Consider the following 25,710-nt stretch of genomic DNA (forward strand, 5'->3'; position numbering starts at 1 on the left):
TGGGCTCCCCCTCTTCCAAGCTGCAGCTGGCAAGATGGGGAAGGCACTCGGCTGATAGAGAGATCTACCAGCACCTATTATTATTCTTCCCCAGTGTCTGTGGAAAAATACCACCCACTCCGGGGGCAGAGAAGGTGTCTGCACTGTTTTCTCAGCTCCAGCTCTAGCTGCGGCTCAGAAACTCATTACCCCTGGGACCCCCAGCTCAGCAGAGACAGGGAGATCCCTCTGATGTATCTGAAGCTAAGAGAAGACTCTGGGGGGAGGGGTGGGCACTGTGGCCTCCTGTCCTGCCTCAAGGAAGGAAACAAGTCATGAGAATGGGTGCCCATGAGAAGGAATAAAGTGTGTGCATGTGGACATATCTACAGGAGTGAGTAACTGTTGGAACATGTAAGAGACTGCAGTAGTCAACAGAATTGTTGACAAATTTTCTAGTTCTTTTCTCTTAGGCACATGATGGGGCTGTAAGACTTCCCCAATGTGGCCACATGACTTCCTTTAGCCAATGCCTTTTAAGCGGCAGTGACTTCCAGGTGAATACTTTGCCAGTGTGGACCAGGCTTGGTGGCTCACACCTGTAATCCCAGCACTTTGGGAGGCCAAGGCAGGAGAACTGCTTGAGGCCAGGAGTTTGAGAACAGCCTGGGCAACATAGTAAGACCCCTATTCTACAAAATATTTTAAAAATTTATCGGGCATGGAGGTGCATACTTATATTCCCAGCTACTCGGGAGGCTGAGGCAGGAGGATTGTTTAAGCCCAGGAGTTGGAGGCTGCAGTGAGCTGTGATCACACCACTGCACTCCAGCCTGGGCACAGAGCAAGGCCCTGTCTCTGAAACAACGAAGAAAAAAAGAGCCAAGCCAGTGTGCAATGCCACAGTCTTCCCTCAGCAAGTGCAGAAGGGCATGTTGGGCTGGGTGCAGCGGCTCACGCTTGTAATCCCAGCACTTTGGTAGGCCGAGCATGCAGATCACCTGAGGTCAGGAGTTCAAGACAAGCCTGGCCAACATGGTGAAACCCAGTCTCTACTAAAAATACAAAAATTAGCCAGGCCTGGGGGCGGGCGCCTGTAATCCCAGCTACTTGGGAGGCTGAGGCAGGAGAATCACTTGAACCCGGAGGCAGACGTTGCAGTGAGCCGAGATCGCACCACTGCACTATAGTCTGAGCAACAGAGCAAGACTCCATCTCAAAAAAAAAAAAAAAGTGCATGTTGGGGCCAGGCACAGTGGCTCACACCTGTAATCCCAGCACTTTGGGAGGCTGAGGTAGGTGAATCACTTGAGGTCAGGAGTTCGAGACCAGTCTGGCCAACATGGTGAAACCCTGTCTCTACTAAAAATATAAAAATTAGCCAGGTGTGGTGGTACGTGCCTGTAGTCCCAGCTACTTGGGAGGCTGAGGCAGGAGAACTACTTGAACCGGGAGGCAAAGGTGAGCTGAGATGGCACCACTGCACTCCAGCCTGGTGACAGAGCAAGACTCCATCTCAAAAAAAAAAAAGTGCATGTTGGTATGAAGCCTCCATCACTGGGGTCCCTGAGTGGCCAGACTAGGCAGAGACCCTGCCAACCCTCATGTATCATGAGCAAAAGCTCATTTGGTTGTACTAACCCTCTGAGACTTGGGGGCTGTTTTGTTATACAGCAAAACCTAGTCTATGCTGACTGGCACAGAGCCAGTGAGTGTGTGAGACTGAGGTGTGGCACATCTGTGTCTACATGACCAAGAACACACATGAGCGGGTAGCTATATATAAGTTTATGTGTGTCAGCATCAGCAAGTGTATAAAACTATGCATATGAATGTATTAAATAGGATGGCGTCAGATGATACATAAGTGAGAAAACTCCAGGGACACTGTTCTCCGAGAACCCCATGACCCTGGAGTCGGGCACTATTGCAGATGTGAAACTGGCGTGGTGAGGAGGGCTATGTCTGAGTGTGCCAGTTGGCTGTGTTTGTAAGACTCTGATGTGGTCTGTACGTGTGTGTGCCAGGGTTTGGGGTGTCAATGTGCATGTCTGTGCCACATGTGTTTCTGTGTATCTGAGGCACGTGCATGGGTTGGTGTGACTGTGTGTGTGCATGTGCATATCTGCTGCTGTGTGGATATGTGATACCCTGGGTGTAACAGCCTATGTGGAGTGGGGGCATCACTCAAGTCTGTATCAGAGTACACACAGCCAACACCAGAGGGAGGGACAGCCACCCTGGGCATCCCTAGTGCTGTTGGCTCATGAGCCTGACCTGGCTCAACCTTGGATCCTAGGATGACCCGGCATTGGGAAATAAAATTCTGGCTGTGTGCGGTGGCTCACACCTGTAATCCCAGCACTTTGGGAGGCCAAGGTGGGTGGATCATTTGAGGCCAGGAGTTCGAGACCAGCCTGGCCAACATGGCAAAACCCTGTCTCTACTAAAAATACGAAAATTACCTAGGCTTGGTGGCGGGTGCCTGTAGTTCCAGCTACTCTGGAGGCTGAGGTGGGAGAATCACTTGAGCCCAGGAGGCAGATGGCGCCACTGCACTCCAGCCTGGGTGACAGAACAAGACTCTGTGTCAAATCAAATCAAATAAAAATAAAATTATCATCCCCTCATGAGTCCTGGGACATTCCAAGTCATCTGCAATGGCCGTTCATCCCAGAGGCACTCAACAGTTTGGGTGACACCGCTCAACAAGTAGGAGAGCAAACCTGTTCTCCCACAACTTCTCTAAGATAAGCCCATTTTCTGGTTCTGTCCTCACAAGGTTCTGGTCTGATCTGTCTCAGGATGTGGGTTCAGCCCTGGTCCATCTCAGGATTCAAGTTAAACTCCGGTCTATGTCAGTACTTGGGTTTGGCCTTGTCTATCTCAAGTCCACAGCGTAGCCCTGATCTACCCAGGACTCGGATTTGGTCCTGGCCTCCTTCCTCTCCTAGAACCAGGTTTCTCTTTGGTCTCTCCCAGTTAAGCCTTTGTCTGTCCAAGGCTTGGGCTTGACTCTAGTCTGTCATAGAGTCAAACCATGAGGCATCTTTTATTTTTTTCTTTTTCTTTTTTTTTGAGACAGACTCTCGCTCTGTCGCCTAGGCTGGAGTGCAGTGGCACAATTTCGGCTCACTGCAGCCTCCACCTCCCGGGTTCAAGCAATTCTCCCGCCTAAGCCTCCCAAATAGCTGGGATTACAGGCGCCTACCACCACGCCCAGCTAATTTTTGTATTTTTAGTAGAGACGGGGTTTCGCCATGTTAGCCAGGGTGATCTCGAACTCCCGACCTCAGGTGATCCACCCGCCTCCACCTCCCAAAGTGCTGGGATTACAGGTGTGAGCCACCGCACCCGGCCAACAATGGAGCATCTTAACAGCTTGGGGATGTATCTGTGTTCTGTTCCAGGACTTGAATGAACCCCCCCGTCTTGGAACCTGAGCTGAGCCTGGTCTATCTCAGTACCTGGGTGCACCTTGCCCTAGTAGAATGTTCACAATCAGGTGAGGATTTCATGGCAGAAATTTCCCCTTCCTGGGCACCTTCTCACGTGTGGAGCACTTCTCTTAAAGTGTTTGGGGCCTCTTGGGTGAACGTCTACTGCAAATGATTGCTGTGTCTCAGGATTAATGAGGGTAAGGGGATTTCATTTCTCCAACGCCATCATGTAAAATTCATTAAAGCAGAGTTCGCAGGTCTATTTCAAGGATTATTACCAGGGTTTCTTGATGAGCTATTACACACAGCATAAATCTTCAAGAGGTTTCAAGACTTAACAAGAACCATCCTGAGTCTCACCTCATAGATACTAGAGTTGAACATCCCACTATCTGAGCTCTCCCCAGCCTCAGACACCAAACCTCAGGTCAGGAGTTCAGGAGACAGCATTCAAGAGGGTTTTCTCGGTCGGGCACGGTGGCTCACTCCTGTAATCCCAGCAACTTTGGGAGGCCAAGGCGGGCGGATCACTTGAGGCCAGGAGTTTGAGACCAGCCTGACCAACATGGTGAAACCCCATATCTACTAAAAATACAAAAATTAGCCGGGCATGGTGGTGCACGCCTGTAATCCCAGCTACTCGGGAGGCTGAGGCAGGAGAACTGCTTGAACCCAGGAGGGGGAGGTTGCAATGAGCAGAGATCATGGCAACATGCACTGAACAGGAAGGCTCAAAACCTACTGTCACCTGAGCCCAGGTAAGTCGAGGCTGCAGTGAAACCGGGATGGTGTCACTGCGCTCCAGCCTGGGCAACAGAGTGAGACTCTCTCTCAATAATAATAATAATAATAATGATAATAATAAAAAAATAAAGCCGGGTGCGGTGGTTCATGCCTGTAATCCCAACACTTTGGGAGGCCGAGGAGGGCAGATCACCTGAGGTCAGGATTTCGAGACCAGCCTGACCAACATGGAGTAACCCTGTCTCTACTAAAAATACAAAATTAGCTGGGTGTGGTGGTACATGCTTGTAATCCCAGCTACTCGGGAGGCTGAGCCACGAGAATGGCTTGAACCCGGGAGGCGGAGGTTGCAGTGAGCCAAGATTGCGCCATTGCACTCCAGCCTGGGCAACAAGAGCAAAACTCCGTCTCAAAAAAATAAATAAATAGATAAATAAAATACCTTCCCGCTCCTCTGTTGAGAACCACAGCTCTAGACTTAGCCTTGCATTTTCTCTTTATCTTTCTCTAAGGAGTCTTACCCTTACCAAAGCGTCCATCAACACCTGCCTGTATATATGTCCTCAGAGCTCCAATGCATATATTCATCATCTGACTCCTTGACTGCTCCCCCTGCCCCAGATATCTCTAAGGCATCTCAAGCCCAACATGCTAAACTGAAGTGCACAGCCTTCCCTCCCTAACCTAGTTCTTATCCAACATTCCTTATGTCACCATCTCCATCCTCCCCACCCCTGGGCCAGTGGGTCAGACACCCAGGCATTATCCTCACCCTCATTTTACTCCATCACCAAATCCTACTGATGTTAACTCCTAGATAGCTTTAGAATTCATGCATCATTCTTCATCTCTATCACCATGCAATGGTCCAAGCCACTTTCACAATTCAGCAAGTCTAGGCTGTGTGCGGTGGCTTATGCCTATAATCCCAGCACTTTGGGAGGCCGAGGTGGGAGGATTGCTTGATCCTAGGAGTTTGAGACCAGCCTGGGCAACATACTAGGACCCTAACTGTACCAAAAAAAAAAATTTTTTTTAATTAGTGGGGTGTAGTGGCACACGCCTGTAGTCCCAGCTACTCGGGAGGCTGAGGTGGGGGGAACACTTGAGCCTGAGAAGTCAAGGCTTCATTGAGCTGTGATCATACCACTACACTCCAGCCTGGGTGACAGAGTGAGACCCTGTCTCAAAAATAAATAAATAAATAAATAATTGTAAAATATGACAAAACATTTAAATAAAAATAAAGAAAGTCTATTTGGTCTACCTCAATCTACCTTTTTTCTTGCTAGTAACTCTACACATGGGAGCTTCCGGGAAACTTTATTTATTTTTATTATTTATTTATTTTTTTAGACCGAGTCTTGCTCTGTCATCCAGGCTGGGGTGCAGTGGCGCCATCTCAGCTCACTGCAACCTCCATCTCCAGGGTTCAAGTGATTCTCCTGCCCCAGCCTCCCGAGTAGCTGGGATTACAGGCCCGCGCCACCACACCTGGCTAATTTTTGTATTTTTAGTAGAGACAGGGTTTCGCCATGTTGGCCAGGCTGGTCTCAAACTCCTGACCTCAAGTGATTCACCCGCCTTGGCCTCTGAAAGCTGGGAAACTTTACAACGCACGTGTGATCATATTATCCTCCCAGCCAAAACCACATTGGTGGATTCCTTTCATTCTTAGGATAGAGATAAAACTTCTTAACATCGCCACAAGAGCCTGTGGGTCTGCACTTTACTTACTTCTCTGCTTTCATCTGGTCTCCTCGCTCCCAGGCCTTTTATATTTTATTTTATTTTATTTTATTTTATTTTATTTTTGAGACGGATTCTCGCCCTGTCGCCCAGGCTGGATGGAGTGCAGTGGCGCCATCTTGGCTCACTGCAAGCTCCGCATCCCCGGTTCATGCCATTCTCCTGCCTCAGCCTCCCGAGTAGCTGGGACTACAGGCACCCGCCACCACGCCCAACTAATTTTTGTATTTTTAGTAGAGACAGGGTTTCACTGTGTTAGCGAGGATGGTCTCAATCTCCTGACCTTGTGATCTGCCCGCCTCGGCCTCCCAAAGTGCTGGGATTACAGGCGTGAGCCACTGCACCCGGCCTATTTTAATTTTTTTTAGAGACAGAGTCTTGCTCTGTTACCCAGGCTGGAGTGCAGTGGCACAATCGTAGCTTACTGCAGCCTGGAACTCCTGGCTCAAGCCATCCTCCCACCCCGGCCTCCCAAAGTGCTGGGATTATAGGTGTAAGCCACCTCACCTGGCCTTGCAAGGCCTTCTTTAGTCCATCATATTTTCCATCCTTCCTCTCACCCCAGGGCCTTTGCATAAGCTATTCTCTCTGCCTAGAGCATCCTTTCCTCTCTGCATCAGATCTCAGCTCTTGCTTCCTCCGACTTCCAAATTACACCAAATCTCCTTATTAGAAGCTCCTAGAGCACCAAGAATCTTTCTCTCAAAGCTGTTATCACAGCTGCCAATTATATTTATTTGCAAGTACATAATCGTCACCTACCTCCCTGTTTTGCAGGAAGCGCCACACATCCACGTCTGTTTGGTTGAATATAATTTCTCCCTTAAAAGCACGTAAGTCCTCAAAAATACTTGTTGAGGGTGCAGTGGCTCACACCTCTAATCCCAGCAGTTTGAGAGGCTGAGACGGGTGGATCGCTTGAGCCCAGGAGTTCAAGACCAGCCTGGGCAACATAGCAAGACCCTGTCTCTACAAAAAATTAGAGGATGTGGGCCAGGTGTGGTGGCTCACACCTGTAATCCCAGCACTTTGGGAGGCCAAGGTGGGCAGATCACCTGAGGTCAGGAATTCAAGACCAGCCTGGTCAACATGGTGAAACCCCATCTCTACTAAAAATACAAAAATTAGCCAGGCGTGGTGGTGCATGCCTGTAATCCTAGCTACTTGGGAGGCTGAGGCAGGAGAATCACTTGAACCCAGAGACGGAGGATGCAGTGAGCCGAGATCCCACCACTACACTCCAGCCTGGGCAACAGAGTGAGACTTCATCTTAAAAAAAAAAAAAAAAAAATTAGAAGGCATGGTGGTGTGAGCCTGTAGTCCCAGCTACTTGGGAGGCTGAGGTAGGAGGATCGCCTGAGCCTAGGGAGGTCAAGGCTGCAGTGAGCTGGGATCACACCACTGCACTCCATCCTGGACGACAGAATGAGACCCTGTCTCAAAAATAAAATAAAATAAAAACAAAATACTTGTTGAATAAATAAATACACGGATGGATGAATGGCTCCGCTGTTTTCAGGATCTAGTCTGAGTGACTTGGCCTGGCATTTGAGGCTCTCCATGACCTCAGGGTCTGAGCTCCCTCCCGGTCTCAGTAAAGGTCAGAGCAAAAACCCAAGGGCACGAGATGCCATGTGGGGAATAATAATTCAGCAGAAGCAGGAAGTCAGAAGCACAGTGACCAAGACAATTCAGGCTCCTCCACAGAGTCACAAAAATCTTGGGGGAGACACTGGCTTTCTTTCCATGGAGCATGGAAGGGGGTTCAGATCATTGTTATTTCCTGGCTATTAACACGCGGAGTGACCTGTCTGATGTCTGTTCTGCCTTGATTCTCCTTGTCTTTTATTTTATTTTTACTTTTAGACAGGGTCTCCCTCTGTCATCCAGGCTGGAGTGCAGTGGCATGATCATAGCTCACTGCAACCTCGACCTCCTGGACTCAAGCAATCCTCCCACACCTCAGCCTTCCAAGTAGCTGGGACTATAGATGCATGCTATTATGCCCAGCTAATTTTTTTTTCTTTTTTTTGAGACAGACATGGGGTTTCACCATGTTGGTCAGGGTGATCTCGAACTCCTAACCTCAGGTGATACACCCGCCTCGGCCTCCCAAAGTGCTGGGATTACAGGCGTGAGCCATGGCAACTGGCCCCAGCTAATTTTTAAAAAATTTTTTTTGTGCTAGGAGTGGTGGCTCACGCTTGTAATCTCAATACTTTGGGAGGCCAAGGCAGGCAGATCACCTGAGGTCAGGAGTTTGAGACCAGCCTGGCCAACATGGTGAAACCTCTTCTCTACTAAAAATACAAATATTAGCTGGGTGTGGTGGCGGGTGCCTGTAATCCCAGCTACTTAGGAGGCTGAGGCAGGAGAATTGCTTGAACCCGGGAGGTGGAGGTTGCAGTGAACTGAGATCGTGCCATTGCACTCCAGCCTGAGCGACAATGAGACTCCATCTCAAAAAAAAAAAAAAAAAATTGTGTGTGTGGAGACTGGGTCTTGCAATGTTGCCCAGTGTGGTCTCAAACTCCTGGGCTCATGCGATCCTCCCGCCTCAACCTCCCAAAGTTCTGGGATTACAGGCATGAGCCACTGTGCCTGGCCCCCTCCTTATCTTTAAGAAATTCTCCCTGGGCCTTATAAGTCTCTCCAGCCACCACGCCGTTTCTGTGTTCCTCTCTTTCCCCATTTCGTCACATCTGATCCATCAGCAAGTGCTGACGGCTCTGCTTCTGAGATGTACCAGTCTGCCCACTGCTTACCATTCCAGCTACCACTGTTCTGGTTCAGACGACACTGGGCTTGCTCAGTCCATCTGCTTCTACTCTCACTCCCGGGAATCCATTACCCAACCCAGCAGCTAGAGAGATCTTTAAATAATGTGAATCAGATCAAGTCCCTCTGCCCCACTGCAAATCGTCCAGCAGCTTCTCACTGCATTTAGAATAAAAGCCAACAACTTTGGGAGGCCGAGGTGGGTGGGTCTCTTGAGGTCAGGAGTTCAAGACCAGCCCAGCCAACATGGCAAAACCCCCTCTCTACTAAAAATACAAAAATTAGCTGGGCGTGGTGGCAGCCACCTGTAATCCCAGCTACTCGGGAGGCTGAGGCAGGAGAATCACTTGAACCCCGGAGGTGGAGGTTGCAGTAAGCCGAGTTTGTGCCACTGCACTCTGGCCTGGGTGACAGAATGAGATTCCATCTCAATAAATAAATAAATAAATAAAAGCCAACAGTTCACTGTGACCAGAAGCCTCGAATGCAGTGTTCCCTGCCAACCTCTGCAACTCCATTCTCTCTCCCTCGCCAGCCTTCTCTTTCTAGCGTGCACCATGCTTGTTTCAATCTCACGGCCTCTGCAGGTGCAGCTCTCTTTCCCATAATGCCCTTCTCCCTGGCTCCTTCTCAATCAACTCCCCAAAGAGCTTACCCCAGTGACCTGACATAATGGGGCTCACCCACTCATACTCTCTTCCATCTACCTGTTGTGTTCTTCTCTTTTCTTTTTTGAGACAGAGTCTTGCTCTGTCACCCAGACTGGAGTACAGTGGTGTAACCATGGCTCACTGCAGCCTCGACCTCTGGGCTCCAGCAATCCTCCCATTTCAGCCTCCCAAGTAGCTGGGACTACAGGTGCACGCCACCATGCCTGGCTAATTTCTGTATTTTTTTTTGTAGAGATAGGGTCTCACTATGTTGCCCAGTCTGGTCTTGAACTCCTGGGATCAAGCAATCCTCCCATCTCAGCTTCCCAAAGTGCTGGGATTACATACATATGTAAGCCACTGCACCCGCCCCACCCCCGCCGGACACTGTTTAACCCTCTGTACTGCGCTTATGGCCAGATCATAATTTCTTGTGTATTTGTTCGTTATTGATCTCCTCCCACCACAATATCAGTTCCACAAGAGCAAGTGCCTCGTCTCACGTGTCCCCCTGACACAGTAGGTGCATAATAAATATCTGCTGACTGAATTGACAAATGAGCGAATCATGACTTTCTGGGTCCCTGGAGCCCTAGCTACTGGGTTTTGTGAGATCCCCTGCATTCCTTACATAAAGCTCCTACTTCCCTGGGCCGGTTAAGAGGCTTTCAATTCCAAACAGACTCTCTGACTCCCACCCACCCCCTGGCCAACAGGAGGCAAATGAAAATGAAGAGAGGTGTCAGGGAAGAGCTAACTGCCAAGAGAGGAAACCTGGGAAGGGGAGGAGGGGGATGACTTGAAAGGATGGACCGTCTCCAGCTGGAGCAGGGAAGGAGAGAAACTGACGGAGCTGCATCAGTGGATGATGGAGCAACATCACGGTCGACGCGAGCACACGCAGGAGGTGTGAGAAAAGGCTGGAAAATTAGACAGAAAAGGGCCGGGATCTCTCTGCACCGCACTGGTGGAGAATATTCATGATAGTAATCATGATTCAACTCAATAAAAACCACGGTCTCTACCATGCACCGTGCCCTTCCTTGTGCTGGGCACCTTTCTGTGCATCGACCCCCATACTTAGCTCTGATGGGGGAAAGGTGTGAAACGTGATGGGGGGTGGTGGGGGGGAAATCCCAGCTAAGAAAGCCTGGTGAAGCATTTTGCGTGGCTGAGGCAGGAGGATCGCTTGAACCTAGGAGTTTGAGACCAGCTTGGACAACATCGTAAAACCCTGCCTCTACAAAAAAATTAAACATTAGCTGAGCATAGTGATGCATGCCTGTAGTCCCAGCTACTCAGGAGGCTGAGGTGGGAGGATGACTTGAGCCCAGGAGGTTGAGGCTGCAGTGAGCTATGATTGCAGCACTGCACTCCAGCCTGAGTGACAGAGCAAGACCTTGTTTCAAGAGAGGAGTGGGGAGGGAAGGGGAAGGAAGGAAGGGAGGGAGAGAGGGGAGGGAAAGAAAGAAAGAGGGAGAGAGAGAGAGAGAGAAAAAAAGAAAGAAAGAAAGAAAGAAAGAAAGAAAGAGAGAAAGAAAGAGAGAGGAAGAAAGAGAGAGAGGAAGGAAGGAAGGAAAAAGGAAGGAAGGAAAGAAAGAAAAAAGGAAGGAAGGGAAGAAAGAAAAAGAAAGAAAGAAGAAAGAAAGAAAGAGAAAGAAAGAGAAAGAAAGGAAGGAAGGAAGGAAGGAAGAAAGGAAGAAAGAAAGAAAGGAAGAAAGAAAGAAAGAAGAGAAAAGAAAAGAAAGGAGAGAAGGAAAGAAGGAAAGAGGAGGGAAAGAAAGAAAGGAGAAAAACAAAAAAAGGAAGGAAAGGAGAAAGAAAGGAAGGGAGGGAGGGAGGGAGGGAAGGAAGGAAGCTGGATACAGTGGCCTGTGCCTGTAATTCCAGCTACTTGGGAGGCTGAGGAATTAGACTTGCTTGAGCCTGGAAGGCAGAGGTTGCAGTAAGCTGAGACCGCGTCACTGCACTCCAGCCTGGGCGACAGAGTGAGTCTCTGTCTCAAAAACAAACAAACAAACAAAAAAACGTAATGAAAGAAAGGTTGGTGTGGTGAGCAGGGCTGTGCTCAGGGCTCCGTATTCCTGGCTCACTATCCAGGATGGCCGAGAACTCAGACACCCACCTGACTCTAAACTTCCCTCTGTGCTCCTTTGAAAAGAGCCTGAGGGCACTTCTGAGGCCACCTTTGTTGGCTTTGAGATCTCACTTTGCCAAGAGTTCAGAGAATTTCTGGAGATTTGGTTATTCATGTTCCAAAAGAGCAACATGTAGGCATTGGAGTGCACAGGGATTCTGCAACCAGATGTGGACGCCTGTGTTGTTTATCCACAGGCACCTGTGAATTCCCACGTTTAGGGCACATATGGGGTATCTGGATGTGCCTGTGACTAGCCATCACATACATGCACATCAGTGGAAATCCAGGGAAATGCCATTGTGCATTAGAGGATATGTATGTCTGTGTGCTGTTGCCGATGGCAATAAACATTCCTTTTGTTCACACATGTTCACAAACATTCTATTTCCATAGATTCTGTGTACAATTCATGAGCCACAAGTTCTGTGTGGATAACATGTTAGTGAATAACATGTTTTTGGCTCCTGGTGAGCATACATGTGTGTACCTGGCTGTTCAGGACAGCACACAGAGGGCCATGGGTGTTCACAGGGAGGCATTCACCTGTGTAATGGGCTCTCACGCTGGCACATGTGGCAGAGCTATTTGTGAGTATGGGTATATGTACTTCTGTCCATGGCTGCAGAATTATCAAGGATAAAAGCAATGGCCAGGTGCTTTTTTTTTTTTTCCGAAACAGAGTCTTGCTTTGTCACCCAGCTGGAGTGCAGTGGTGTGATCTCAGCTCACTGCAAGCTCTGCCTCCTAGGTTTACGCCATTCTCCTGCCTCAGCCTCCCGAGTAGCTGGGACTACAGGCGCCCGCCACCAAGCCTGGCTGATTTTTTGTATTTTTAGTAGAGACGGGATTTCACCGTGTTAACCAGGAGGGTCTCAATCTCTTGACCTCGTGATTTGCCCACTTCAGCCTCCCAAAATGCTGGGCATGAGCCACCCTGCCCAGCAGACTCTATATTGATATTGAGGACACTAGATATATCTGTGTTTACTTGCCTTTATCTTTTTTTTTTTTTTTTGAGATGGAGTCTTGCTCTGTCACCCAGGCTGGAGTGCAATGGCGTGATCTCAGCTCACTGCAACCTCTGCCTTCTGGGTTCAAGCGATTCTCCTGCCTCAGCCACTGTGCCTGGCTAATTTTTATATTTTGTATTTAGTAGAGATGGGGTTTCACCATGTTGGCCAGGCTGGTCTTGAACTCCACTCAAGTGATCCGCCTGCCTTGGCCTCCCAAAGTGCTTGGATTACAGGTGAGAGCCCAGGAGTTCAAGACCAGCTGGGAAGATCACCCAGCCTTTTTTGGTTTCTTTTTAGAGACAAGGTCTCACTGTGTCACCTAGGCTGGAGTGCTGGTGCGATCATAGCTCACTGGAGCCTCGACTTCCTGAGTAGCTGGGATTACAGGCATGCACCACCATGCCTGGCTAATTTTTTATACTTTTTGTTGTAGAGACAGGATCTCCCTATGTTGCCCAGACTGGTCTTGAACTCCTGGGCTCAAGTGATCCTCCTGCTTTGGCCTCTTAAAGCGCTGAGATAACAGGTATAAGGCACTGCACCTGGCCATTGCTTTTATCCTTGATAATTCTGCAGCCATGGACAGAAGTGCATATACCCATACTCACAAATAGCTCTGCCACATGTGCCAGCGTGAGAGCCCATTACACAGGTGAACGCCTCCCTGTGAACACCCATGGCCCTCTGTGTGCTGTCCTGAACAGCCAGGTACACACATGTATGCTCACCAGGAGCCAAAAACATGTTATTCACTAACATGTTATCCACACAGAAGCCACACCCTTGCATCCATTCAAGTAACAACTGTGCCCTTCCGTGATTAACTCTCCACACCCATTTGTTCAGCCGCCTGTATCCATGAACATTCCTACGCTCCTTTCAGGAGGAACTGGCATCTGTATGTATCTGTCAGCTGCCATCTTAGGTCTCCCCAACGAACTCATTAGCATTGCGGTGAAATCTGAAATATTCCTGCAGAACTTCTGCTCTACTAATAAGCCTGATGTCCTGCTGAGGTCACATGGCACTTACGAGGGCTAACGGAGCCAGCCTTGGCCAGCAAGGTTAGGAAACCCTGGACTCCTGGAATAGCCAGAGGATGTCTGGCTATTTACTCCCAAGAATAAACAAATTTCCTTTCCTTCTTACTGCACCAAGTGCCCCAGCCAGTATCTATCTGCAGAACCAAAGTCATATTTAAGATACATTTTTGGCCCTGATACTATCCTGGCATCACACTAAAGGCTACATCTACTTGTTATTCTACTGAAGGATGCATTACTCTGATGGGCACTACACTGGGAGCTGCATTACCAGACTTGTCATTATCCTGAAGGCCACATCACTGTCATGGGCACTACACTGAGGGCTGCATCACCAGACTTGTCATTATACTGAAGGCTGCATTACCTGGTTGGGCATTACACTGAGGGTTGCATCATCAGACCTGTCTGAACCACCTAGTTAGTCTTGCCCTTAAGGCCTCCAATCCCAGGCTGAGTATTGTTTGTGTGTGTGTGTGTGTGTGTGTGTGTGTGTGTGTGTGTGTGTGTGTGTGTGTGTGTGTGTGTGTTTTGAGATGGAGTCTCACTCTGTCGCCCAGGCTGGAGTGCAGTGGCAGGATCTCAACTCTATGCAACCTCCGCCTCCCAGGTTCAAGCGATTCTCCTGCCTCAGCCTCCCATGTAGCTGGGATTATAGGCAAGTACCACCACGCCCAGCTAATTTTTGTATTTTTAGTAGAGACAGGGTTTCACCATGTTGGCCAGACTAGTCTTGAACCCCTGATCTCAGATGATCCACCCACGTCTGCCTCCCAAAGAGTTGGGATTACAGGCGTAAGCCACCATGCCCAGCCCAGTCTGAGTATTATACTGAGGGCTTCATAACTAGAAAGCTAAACTTAACAGGCAACACTTTCCCTCAGCAGTGGTAGCTCCTCTGTGTGGGGTGTGAAGGAGCAAGCAGAAGTGGGGTTGAGAAGTGACTCTGAGGGGCCTGGTAGGACTAGAGAGATGAGGAAAACTAGGGACTCTGAAGCCGCACACTGGGGGTGGGAAGCCAGAGGACAGAAAAGCAACTATTATATTAAGAGTTGGAATTCTGGCCAGCCGTGGTGGCTCACGCCTGTAATCCCAACACTTTGGGAGGCCAAGGAGGGAGGATCACTTGAGGACAGGAGTTTGAGACCAGCCTGGGCCATATAGTAAGCTCCGTCTCTACACAAAATTTAAAACTTAGCCAGGTGTGGTGGTGCGTACCTGTAGTCCCAGCTATTTGGGAGGCTCAGGCAGGAGGATCGCTTGAGCACAGGACGTCGAGGTTGCAGTGAGCTATGATCATGCCATTGCACTCCAGTCTGGGTGATAGAGTGAGACCCTGTCTTAGGAGGAAAAAAAAATAGTTGGGGCCAGGCACGGTAGCTCATGCCTGTAATCGCAGCACTTTCGGAGGCCAAGGCGGGTGGATTGCCTGAGCTCAAGAGTTCAAGACCAGCCTGGCCAATATGTTGAAACCTCATCTCTACTAAAAATACAAAAAAAATGCCGGGTGTGGTGGCTCATGCCTGTAATCCCAGCACTTTGGGAGGCTGAGGCAGGCGGATCACGAGGTCAAGAGATCAAGAGCATCCTGGCTAACACAGTGAAACCCCGTCTCTACGAAAAATACAAAAAATTAGCCGGGCGTGGTGGTAGGCACCTGTGGTCCCAGCTACTTGGGAGGCTGAGGCAGGAGAATGGCATGAACTCGGGAGGCAGAGCTTGCAGTGAGCCGAGATCACACCACTGCACTCCAGCCTGGGCGACAGAGCGAGACTCCATCTCAAAAATAAAATAAAATAAAATACAAAACAAATTATCCAGGCATGGTGGCAGGTGCTTGTAGTCCCAGCTACTCGGGAGGCTGAGGCAGGAGAATCACTTGAACCTGGGAGGCGGAGGTTGCACCACTGCACTCCAGCATGGGCGACAGAGTGAGACTCGTCTCAAAAAAAAAAAAAAAAAAAAGTTGGAATTCAACCTTCCTGAGCCACTAGTGCTGAAGGGGCCGGAAAGATTCAGATTGGTTCCTCTTGAGAGCTGTGGATCCTTGTCCTGTCTCTGCTATTCCTACCAGAAGCCCCTGCCAAAAGCCTATCTTGCCATGCCGTTGAGAAGAGATGCTTTACCTGCAAGTACAGGCCTTGGCAGCCTGGCACAGGAGCTATACCCTGAGCAGCCCCAACATGTGCCACATCCTCAGATGTGCTCCACACGCCCCATCACACCTCAACACAGTCAGGCATGCCTTTGCCACACTCAGACATTCCGCACACAAGACACGCTCTCATCTACTCCAACGTGTCCCTTGGGTTCAGAAACAACTGATGGCCATCAGATTCCCCTTACACGAAGGGGCGTGCTTGCCATGAAGACACGCTCAAACATGCTATGACACGCTCTGACACGCAGGGGCACACACACACCCAAACATGCTTTCATGGGGGCCAGGAAGGTCTCCAGGCTCTGCCAGAGTCTACACGCCCGTGGCCACCTTGCCCTTCCGGATGGATTGATGGGGCGGCAGGGAGAAGGCTGTTATAAATTAAACATTGAGACACTGTCTGAACACCAGGCTCTGCCATCCATTCATTGGCTGGTTCCCTCCCAGGAGGCTGTGGGCATGCAGGGTTGGGGAGAGGGCAGGGGAAGTGGCTTGCTTAATTAATTAGTCCTAATTGAGATATCTTTGCAAATATTCCTTTATTGAAGGACACCATTCCATCCGTTTCCTGGGAATTTGTTGCCTCTATGTGTCCCTGGCCCCTGAGTATGGCAGAAATGACAAGACAAGAAAGAGCGCTCCTAAGAGTTGCTCGAACCTTAGCTGTGTTTCTGATCATGGCAGCAGCACTGAGGGACAGGCGGGAAGGCTCAGAGATTCAGAGATCCAGGCGGAGGGGCAGAGAAATTAGGCAAGGGGAGATGCGGAAACTCAAATACAAACCGAACTGCAGAGTCAGAGATACAGACTCTGAAATACAGGGAGAGACGCAGGCAGAGAAACTTTGCAATTGGGAGGACCAGAGTGGGGACAGATGGACACGCGGCTGGGCAGACAAACCTCCCCTCTGCCTTTTCCCGCCTGGCTTGGCCTCCCCCATCTCCTGGGCAATCCACTCTCTGCAGCGGCAGGCAGCGGTAACAATCAGGCCTGATTCCTTTTGGCCCTAGCTACCCTCCCCTTCCCTCTCCCTCCCCCAATCACTCCTGTAATCATCTCCCTTGTTCAAAATGAGCTTCTGCAGCTGCAGCCCAGACAGCTGTTCCATCTTGGAGCCAGTACTGGGCCTGGTGGCTGGGTCCTAGAGGGACGCCCTCCCGAGTGGCAGCAGGGGAGGGGTAATGGTGCTGGGGGGCAGAGGGGGCAAGGGGTCATCCGGAGCTTGGAAGTCCACCTCCATCTCCAGTCAACGCTTGGCCCCATCACCAGCATACCCCAGGGCTCCAGACACTCCCAACGCCTCTCTTTGGGGCCCTCAAGAGAGGTGGTCTGGGGCCGGGTGTGGTGGTTCACGCCTGTAATCCTAGCGCTTTGGGTAGCTGAGGCAGGTGGATCACTTGAGGTCAGGAGTTTGAGACCAGCCTGGCCAACATGCTGAAACCCCATCTCTACTAAAAATACAAAAATTAGCTGGGCGTGGTGGCACACTCCCATAGTACCAGCTACTCAGGAGGCTGAGGCATGAGAATCGCTTGAACCCAGGAGGTGACTGAGGGAGGTTGCAGTGAGCCAAGATCGTGCCACTGCACTCCAGCCTGGGTGAGAGCGAGATTCCATCTCAAAATAAAAGAATAAAACAAACAAACAAACAAATAAATAAGAGAGGTGGTCTGGGTCATCCTGCCCTCTGTCACCAAATCCTTCCTAACATCCAACACAGGTCCTGGCCCTAGAAGCCTCTCTCATCCAAGAATTCTAGTCTGTTTCCCAGGGTCCCCGTCAGGGTCCTATGGTGAGATGGAGGTAGAATCCCAGAGATAGACACAGAGAGACATGGAGAGACAGACATGAATGAGATAAAGGAACAGATATAGGTCAGGCATGGTGGCTTACGCCTGTAATCCCAACACTTTGGGAGGCCGAGGTGGGTGGATCACTTGAGGTCGGGCATTGGAGACCAGCCTGGCCAACATAGCAAAACCCCGTCTCTACTAAAAACACAAAAAATTAGCCAGGCTTGGTGGTGCACTCCTGTAATCCCAGCTACTTGGGAGGCTGAGGCAGGAGAATTGCTTGAACCCAGGAGGCGGAGGTTGCAGTGAGTAAAGATCGTGCCACTGCACTCCAGCTTGGGCAACAGGGTGAGACTCGATCTCAAAAAAATAAAATAAAATTTAAAAATTAAAAAAATCTAAAGTCCCTGAAAGATCCCCCTCCCCACAACATGATATGGCTCCCATCACCTTCCTTCCTTCACTTCCTCTCCCTCTTCCCCTTGCTCACTATGCTCCAGACATGGGCCTCCTCCCTGTTCCCCCAACACGCCAGGCAAGGTCTTGCCTCAGGCTCTTTGCAGGGGCTGTTCCCTCTACCTATAACTCTCTGCCTCCCGAAATCTTCCTCTTCCACCCTTCACATCCTTCTGATCTCTGCATATGTGTTACCTCCTCAGAGAGGCCACTCGATCTAAAATAATTCCTCCCTTATTCTTCCTTGTTGTTGTTGTTAAGACAGGGTTTCACTGTGTCACCCAGGCTGGAGTGCAGTGGTGCGATCATAGCTCACTGTAGCCTCCAACTCCTGGGCTCAAGCAGTCCTCATGCTTCAGCCTCCTAAGTAGCTGGTACTACATGTGTGCGCCACCATGCCCAGCTAATTCTTTTTATTTTTCTTCTTTTTCTTTGAGATGGAGTTTTGCTCTTGTCACCCAGGCTGGAGTGCAATGGCGTGATCTCGGCTCACTGCAACCTCTGCCTCCTGGGTTCTCCTGCCTCAGCCTGCTAAGTAGCTGGGATTACAGGCACCTGCCATCATACCTGGCTAATTTCTTTTTTTTTTTTTTTTTTTGAGACAGAGTCTTGCTCTGTCACCCAGGCTGGAAGTGCAGTGACACAATCTCAGCTCACTGCAAGCTCCACCTCCCGGGTTCACGCCATTCTCCTGCCTCAGCTTCCCAAGTAGCTGGGACTGCAGGCACCCGCCACCACGCCCAGCTAATTATTGTATTTTTGGTGGAGATGGGGTTACACCGTGTTAGCCAGGATGGTCTCCATCTCCTGACCTCGTGATCTGCCTGCGTCAGCCTCCCAAAGCACTGGGATTACAGGTGTGAGCCACCGGGTTTCACCATGTTGGCCAGGCTGGTCATGAACTCCTGACCTCAGGTGATCCACCCACCTTGGCCTCCCAAAGTGCTGGGATTACAGGTGTGAGCCACCATGCCTGGCTAAAAATGTATTTTCTTTTGGGGTTTTGCTATGTTGTCCAGGCCGGTCTCGAACTCCTGGCCTCAAGCAATCTTCCCACCTCGAGCTCCCAAAGTGCTGAGATTACACATGTGAGCCACTATGGTCAGCCTATTTTAATTTTTTGTAGAGACAGGATCTGGCTGTGTTGCCCAGGCTAGTCTTGAACTCTTGGCCTCAAGCAATCTTCCCACCCCTGCCTTCCAAAGCTTGAGAATTATAGGCATGAGCCACAGTGCCACTCTAAGAGCCTTTTGCTGAGAGCTGCTCAGCTCCTCCTTATTCGTCCCATAAAGCAAAAGGTTTCCCTCAAATAGCACACCCCTCCTCCACCTCCCCTTCCTTCTCTCCAGCCCCCTAGGAGGAGGGGATGGTTAAGGGTATAACATACAAGATTCAGGTATTTCACTTCAGGCCCCAAAATGATGGCCGCAGCTGGCAATACAGCTGACAGCTCTTAGTCTGGTCCTGGATTTATGATCCCCAGGTGAGAAGCCATTCCGCCGAAGGCTCCCGTCCCACAGGGATGGTTTATGGCTGGGAGGTGGCCAAAGGTAGTAGCGGTAGCTTCCTCCCCATGTCTTCCCAGAGATGGTCTATAACCACAGGAATGCTAAGCTGCTTCTGCAATTCAGGTGGAGGAAGCCAGAGAGAAGCAGGACCCCCAAGGCTCTAGGCTCACCGCCACCACACCACTGAGTTCCTTTTTAAAGCCAAACACCAGCATCCAACCTTCCGCCTTCTGACTTTGGGAATCCATACTGCTTCGTTTGCTGAACCCCTCAGCCTCCCCCACGTTGGGATGCTAAACCTTCCGACATCTCCTCCTAACTGAAAACCTACTACGTGCCTGGTCACTTTCCATTTGTTCTCCCCAGTCCTGAGGAAGGTGAAATGGATTTAGACACTTGAGAAATGTTTATTCCTAAACAACTACTATGTGCCCGTTATTTATTTGTTTTTGTTTGAAGGAGGAATCCACAAATCCTTATGAAGGTGTGATTGTGGATTCAGTCATTGGACAAATATTTATTGTAGGCCTACTGTGCGTCACACCTTAGGGTTCAGTAGTGAGCAAAACACAGACGTCTTCAAGGATCTTACCATCTCATAAAGACTCTAAATTTCCCCTGACTAATAAGGAAATTGAATCCCAGCTTCTCAGGAGGCTAAGACGGGAGAATGACTTGAGCCTAGGAGTTCCAGATGTCAGTGAGCTATGATGGCACCACTACACTCCAGCCTGGGTGACAGAGTGAGACTCTTTCTCTAAAAATAATAATATTAATAACAACAATAAGGAAGTTGGGGCTTAGAGAAATTAAATAATTTCCCCCAAAGCCACACAGCTAGTCAATTACAGGGCCAGAATTCAAACCCAGATATGTTTGACTCGAAAATCTTATCACTAACTGAGCATCTCCTATCTTAAGGCACTGAGCTGGGGGTTTTCAAACATAAAAATTCTTGACATAGAAGAGGCACTTGATAGTCTTGTGGAATAGGCTGGGTGCTGGTGGCTCATGCCTGTAATCCCAGCATTTTGGGAGGCCAAGGCGGGAGGATCCCTTGAGCCCAGGAGTTCAATACCAGCTTGGGCAACATGGTGAGACTCCATCTTTAAAAAAATAGTTTTGTGGAATAAATACAATGGACGGAAGGATAGATGAACAGATGGAGAGGCAGATGGATGGTGGAAGGATGAATGCACAGAGGATAGAAAAAGAGACAGTTGGATGATGGATAATGGATGGATGGAGGGATTGGTGAATGCATGGATAGAGATGGATGGATAGAAGAATGGATCCATGAAAGGACAAAGAGACAAATGATGCATCATGGATAGATGAAAAGAGATGGGTGGAAGGATAAAGTGATGGATGTGTGAAAGGATGGATGGACAGATGGATGGACAGATGGAATAGTGGGTGGGTGTATGAGTGAATGGATGGAGAGAAAATGGACGGGTAGATGAAATAATTGATGGATAGATGGATAGACTGATGGAATAACAGGTGGTTGGATGAATGAATGAATGGAGATATGGATACCAAGACAGATGGAAGGATGGATGTAAAAATAGATGGATAAATGAAATAATAGATGGATGGATGGATGGATGAAGAGATATATGGAAGGGTGGAAGGATGGGAATTTGAACAGCAGATCTCTGTTACCCACAACAATTCTGTGAGGTAAGACATCATTCCCATTTTATAGATGAGAAAACAATAGCTCAGAGTGACAAAGGCACGGCCAGAGTCACAGAGCAAGTTGGGGACAAAATCTAGATTCCAACATAGGTCTTTCAGACTCCCAAAATGGACACCCTCATGTCACAGTCCCCTCCCAGCCCTCACCCTGAGTACCTTAACATCACTTCTCAGATCCCTTTTGACAAAGTATAATGAGACTGAGGGATGGGACGGTGTCAGGGACGGGAGGGCCATTAGCTTTGAGCAGGTGAATTCATGGAAGCATTGGATGAAGATGCTGTTAGCTACAAATGGGCCAGAGTGGAGATCAGATCTGTTTGGGCACACACACATACACACTTACAGAAAACACACAGCACACAGGGCATCCTACCCACATGCATACAAGGCAGGCACGCACACACACTTTCATAAATACACACTTGCACTTACATGCACACACTTACAAAGACATACCTGTCCACACATATGCGTACAAAGATACTTGCACACACGTTTGCACAGATACATATGCACACACGAAATCATAACTCATAGACATGCTCTTACATACTTATGTATACATTCTGCAGACACACCATATGCACACATTTACACACACCTGCATAGAACACATGCACACAGACTCACTTGCTTTCAATGGTGGTGGAGGGAAATTTGGCTTCTGTTTTCAATGAGATACCATCTCTCTCCCTTCTCAGATGGCAACGACAAGAAGCCTGTGTCATACTCGTGTATAACAAACTCATATGCATACACGCAATCTTGTAACACAGGCAAACCCACAGTCAGGGACAGGCAATTGCAGATACACATGCAGATACGTCCACACCCAAGCACAGTCACTCAGGGACACACCCACACTCATTCTGGGATGCACCCTCACACAAAGGAAGACACACCGGACCCCATGCCGGCAGTGCACATAAACTTTCTCCACTCCCATTCCCCCATATACACACCAAAACACACACATATAGACACACCAGGACATACCCAAATAATAAACACTTGACATGACAGATACACAGAAACACACCGTCTCACACATTGGCTGCCAAGTCTAAGAATCTAGCCTGAAAGCTCTCACCTGTGTCAAGCCCAATACCACCCCCACCAGGGGCTGGACAAAGCCTTCTCAGGTGTCCCCACCACCACCACACACCCTTGCCTTCTACCCTAGGGAGCAAATTCTTCTTTGCCCCCACAGCAAGCTGCGGGATGACCATTTTGGGGCTAAGCAAGGGAGGGTTGGTGAAGTTGGGGCTAAAGAAAGGGAGTCCCAGGCATCGCAGCCTGGGTTTGGGGGACGATTTGGGAGGAGCCCCCCAAACAGATGGAACAGGGGTGGGGCTACCAGAGGTTGAGGAGTGGGAGGGGAGGGGCATATCTGGAGGAGGCCCAGGGAAGTTTGCAGTGAAGGAAACCCCTCCCTTCGCTCCCCAGGACACCACGGGGAGAACCCCACTGAGTTCTCTCCTTCTTCCCCGATCCAGGTAAGGTCTGTAGTGGGGAAGCTGGAGGATAAAGCCTCAAAGGGGGATGGGATGGCAAGGCGCAATCCCGGAGCTCCTGGAGGCAGTGTCAGCTCTGGCCCCAGTCTGCGCCCCGTCTACCTCCCGGGGGGGTGAGTTATGGGGATAAATATTCAGCACATGGCGAGGCAAGAATGGCGGAAGGGGTGCAGGGGAGAGAAAGAGAAAAAAAGAGATACAAATTCTCAGCGCCACGGAGACAGAGGCAGGTTAAGATAGAAATATTAATAGAAAGAGACCCAGAGACGCAAAGCAGGGGAAATGAATAGAGACTCAGAACTACTCAGAGATGCCGAGATGCAACCAGGCAGAGACCTTGAAGGTGGAGACACTCGGAAACCCCTCGATCCTTCCCTCTTTCAGAGACAGGGTCCTTCTAAACCCCCGAGTCTTACCCTCCTCCCGCTGCACCCCACTCAGCCCGGACTCAGCTCAATTCCGCAGCCCTTGTCGCCTCCGCCCTGGGGCCAGAGCGAGCCTGGTACGCTATTGGCGCTCAGACATTGCTCACTAATAATCATAATAATCAATAATAACAGCAAGAACCATCCTAAATGGCGCGGAGGTGGCTAGGGGTCCCGGGGCTCCTTCTGCCTCCATGTCCGACCCTGGAACCCCGAGAGGGCGTCCCCTACCCAGGCGCGCCGGGCAGGGTCGTGGGGAGCACGGGGGTAGAGGGGGACAGGTGGGGGCCCCCGGGGGCTGCGGCGGCGGCAGCGGCTGTGGCGCGGGCACCACGCCCCCCGGGAGCGCCCCCCGCACGGCAGCCACTCACGATTTTCTCGGAGGCGCCCGCACGGGACACGGTGCCGTTGAGCCCCACGAGCGAGGGCAGCGTCTGCGACATCCAGTTGGTGACCATAGCCATGGTGCTCAGCACGGCCCCGATCTTGAGCAGAGGCACCGACATCGCGCCCCCGCCTCATGCCCCGCGGCCGCCCGCCGCGCCTCCCTTCTCTGGCCCGCCGCGGGGCGATCGGTCCCTCGACACCCAGGCTCCCTGGGGGCGTGGGGGAGGGGGCACGAGCGGGAACTGCGGGGCAGGGGGTCCGGGACGGGGTGAGGGGGGGCTCGGGGACGCGGGCTGCGGCTCAGCGCGCCTGGCGGGCTCCTCTTATAAAGCGCCGGCTCGGCCCCCCGCCCCCTCCCGCGCCTCCGCGCCGGGCACTTCCAGCCGCCGTGACGTCACGGCTCCGGCCCGGAGCCCGGCAGGGGGCGGGGGGCGCCCAGACTGCCCTCACCCCCCCACCCCACGCTCTCGCCCGCCCCCTGCCGGGGACTTCTCCATGGGGTGGCGGACCTCCCCCTGATGGCATTCCCCAAGCGCCCCACTCCCACCGCGGTGGCATTCCCCAGCCCCGCCCACCAGCGGTATTCCCGGCCACCCTCCCCCTAGGCGGTGTTCCCGGACCGCCTCCCGCGCGCAGCCCCTCTCCGAGCCCCAGCCGCAGGACCCCACGCGTAAAGGCGCCCTTGGCCCACCCCAGCCACCCAAAGCGGGCAGGGGGCCGGAGTCGCAAGTCCCCACCCACTTACTGTTGGGACACCCACCCTGGCTCCCTAAAACCTCGGACAGCGGGCATTGGGGGGCGTGGGGGATGACACGCTCGTGCGCTCCCATGAATCAGGTCACCAAGGGTCTCCTTTAGCTGGGGGAAGGGGCTTCCTTCCCGGGCACTGAGACCACTCTAGGGATCCTTCGGTCATTTCATGCCCCCAGGGTGGCGTGATCCAGGGCCAGCAGACGAAATTGCTTGGGTGCAGGTACGGTCCTGGGGTCACTTCGGCCACGGGAGGAGTTCCCACGACTACCAAGGGCAGCTTCCTACCCAGGGACCGCGGAGACCCAGCACGCAGCTTTTAGGAGGCGAGTCCCGGGCGGGTGTCGACTTGCAACTTTAACTTGGGGTGTAGGCGGGGCACTCACGCTTCGGACCTTCCGCGCGGTCCCGGGGACCCCGCTCCCGGCCCGCTCCCTCGGGGGAGCGGGAAGCGCAGTGCCCTCGCCGCCCACCCGTCCGCCCACGCACCAGCCGGCGGCGGCCGCGGTGCCGCGGAGAGGAGCGCCGGGCGGGTTTTAATTTCCTCTGTTTTGCCTGCACTCACGCCCCCTCCTGGCGTCCCCGCATCACCTCGCTCAGCCGCCGCCGTCGCCCTCAGCCCGCGGCCGCCGCCGTCTGGAGGCGGCGATGACTCAGGCCTTTCCAGGCGGCGGCCTGGGGCTGAGGGCTCTGGCTGAGGAGGAGCGCCAAGCATGAGCGGGGAGGGGGGCTGGGGGTGTCGAACCGTCTTTTTTTCTGAGCTGGACAACACCAAGATGCAAGTGTGACCTGTAGGGATGACTGTTCCTCTCTGCCTCAATTTCCCCATCTGCAAAGTGGGTGGTGGAGACCTAACTCGTGTAAAGGGCTTGGTCATCCTGAGAATCAGGTAATTTACTGAGCATCTACTATGTCCCAGGCACTGTGAACAACAGACAAAAATGCCTGCCTGTGTGAAACTGAACATTCTTTTTCTTTTCTCTCTCTCTCTTTTTTTTTTTGGTAGAGATGGGCATCTCGCTGTGTTGCCCAGGCTGGTCTCGAACCCCTGGCCTCAATCGATCCTCCCACCTTGGCCTCCCAAAGTGTTGGGATTCCAGGAGTGAGCCTCCGGGTTGGATGTGAAGATGAATATTCTATGGGGTGAGACAGTCAAGAAATAGGGGGAAAAAGTAAAGTACATAAGATATTAGGAGGAAGTGGAAGTAAACTTTAAACAGGGTGATTGGAGAAAGGGACTTTTTTATTTATTTATTTATTTATTTATTTATTTATTTATTTATTTATTTATCTGAGACGGAGTCTCGCTCTGTCACTCAGGCTGGAGTGCAGTGGCGTGATCTCGGCTCACTGCAAGCTCCGCCTCCTGGGTTCACGCCATTCTCCTGCCTTAGCCTCCCGAGTAGCTGGGACTACAGGCGCCTGCCACCACGCCTGTCTAAGTTTTTGTATTTTTTAGTAGAGACGGGGTTTCAC

The 25,710-nt window shown here is 51.0% G+C and overlaps 1 protein-coding gene across 3 annotated transcripts in view; it reads right to left on the bottom strand.

Annotated features, from left to right (window-relative positions):
* The window catches only part of OLFM2 (olfactomedin 2), an 84,572-nt gene that overhangs the window by 36,997 nt on the left and 21,865 nt on the right, over positions 1–25,710 (bottom strand). The window contains exon 1 of one of the 3 annotated variants that reach the window (XM_032169607.2): positions 23,469–23,786. The exons of 1 other annotated variant lie outside the window; for it this stretch is intronic. In XM_032169607.2, coding sequence (XP_032025498.1) covers positions 23,469–23,603 — 135 coding nt within the window. In that variant the 5' untranslated portion in view covers positions 23,604–23,786. Of the gene's footprint in view, positions 1–23,468; positions 23,787–25,710 lie in introns of those variants that run through there. One more of the 3 variants, XM_032169606.2, reaches the window with a different exon arrangement.

The sequence above is a fragment of the Hylobates moloch genome, unplaced genomic scaffold (assembly GCF_009828535.3).
Source record: "Hylobates moloch isolate HMO894 unplaced genomic scaffold, HMol_V3 SCAFFOLD_12, whole genome shotgun sequence".
Taxonomy (NCBI): domain Eukaryota; kingdom Metazoa; phylum Chordata; class Mammalia; order Primates; family Hylobatidae; genus Hylobates; species Hylobates moloch.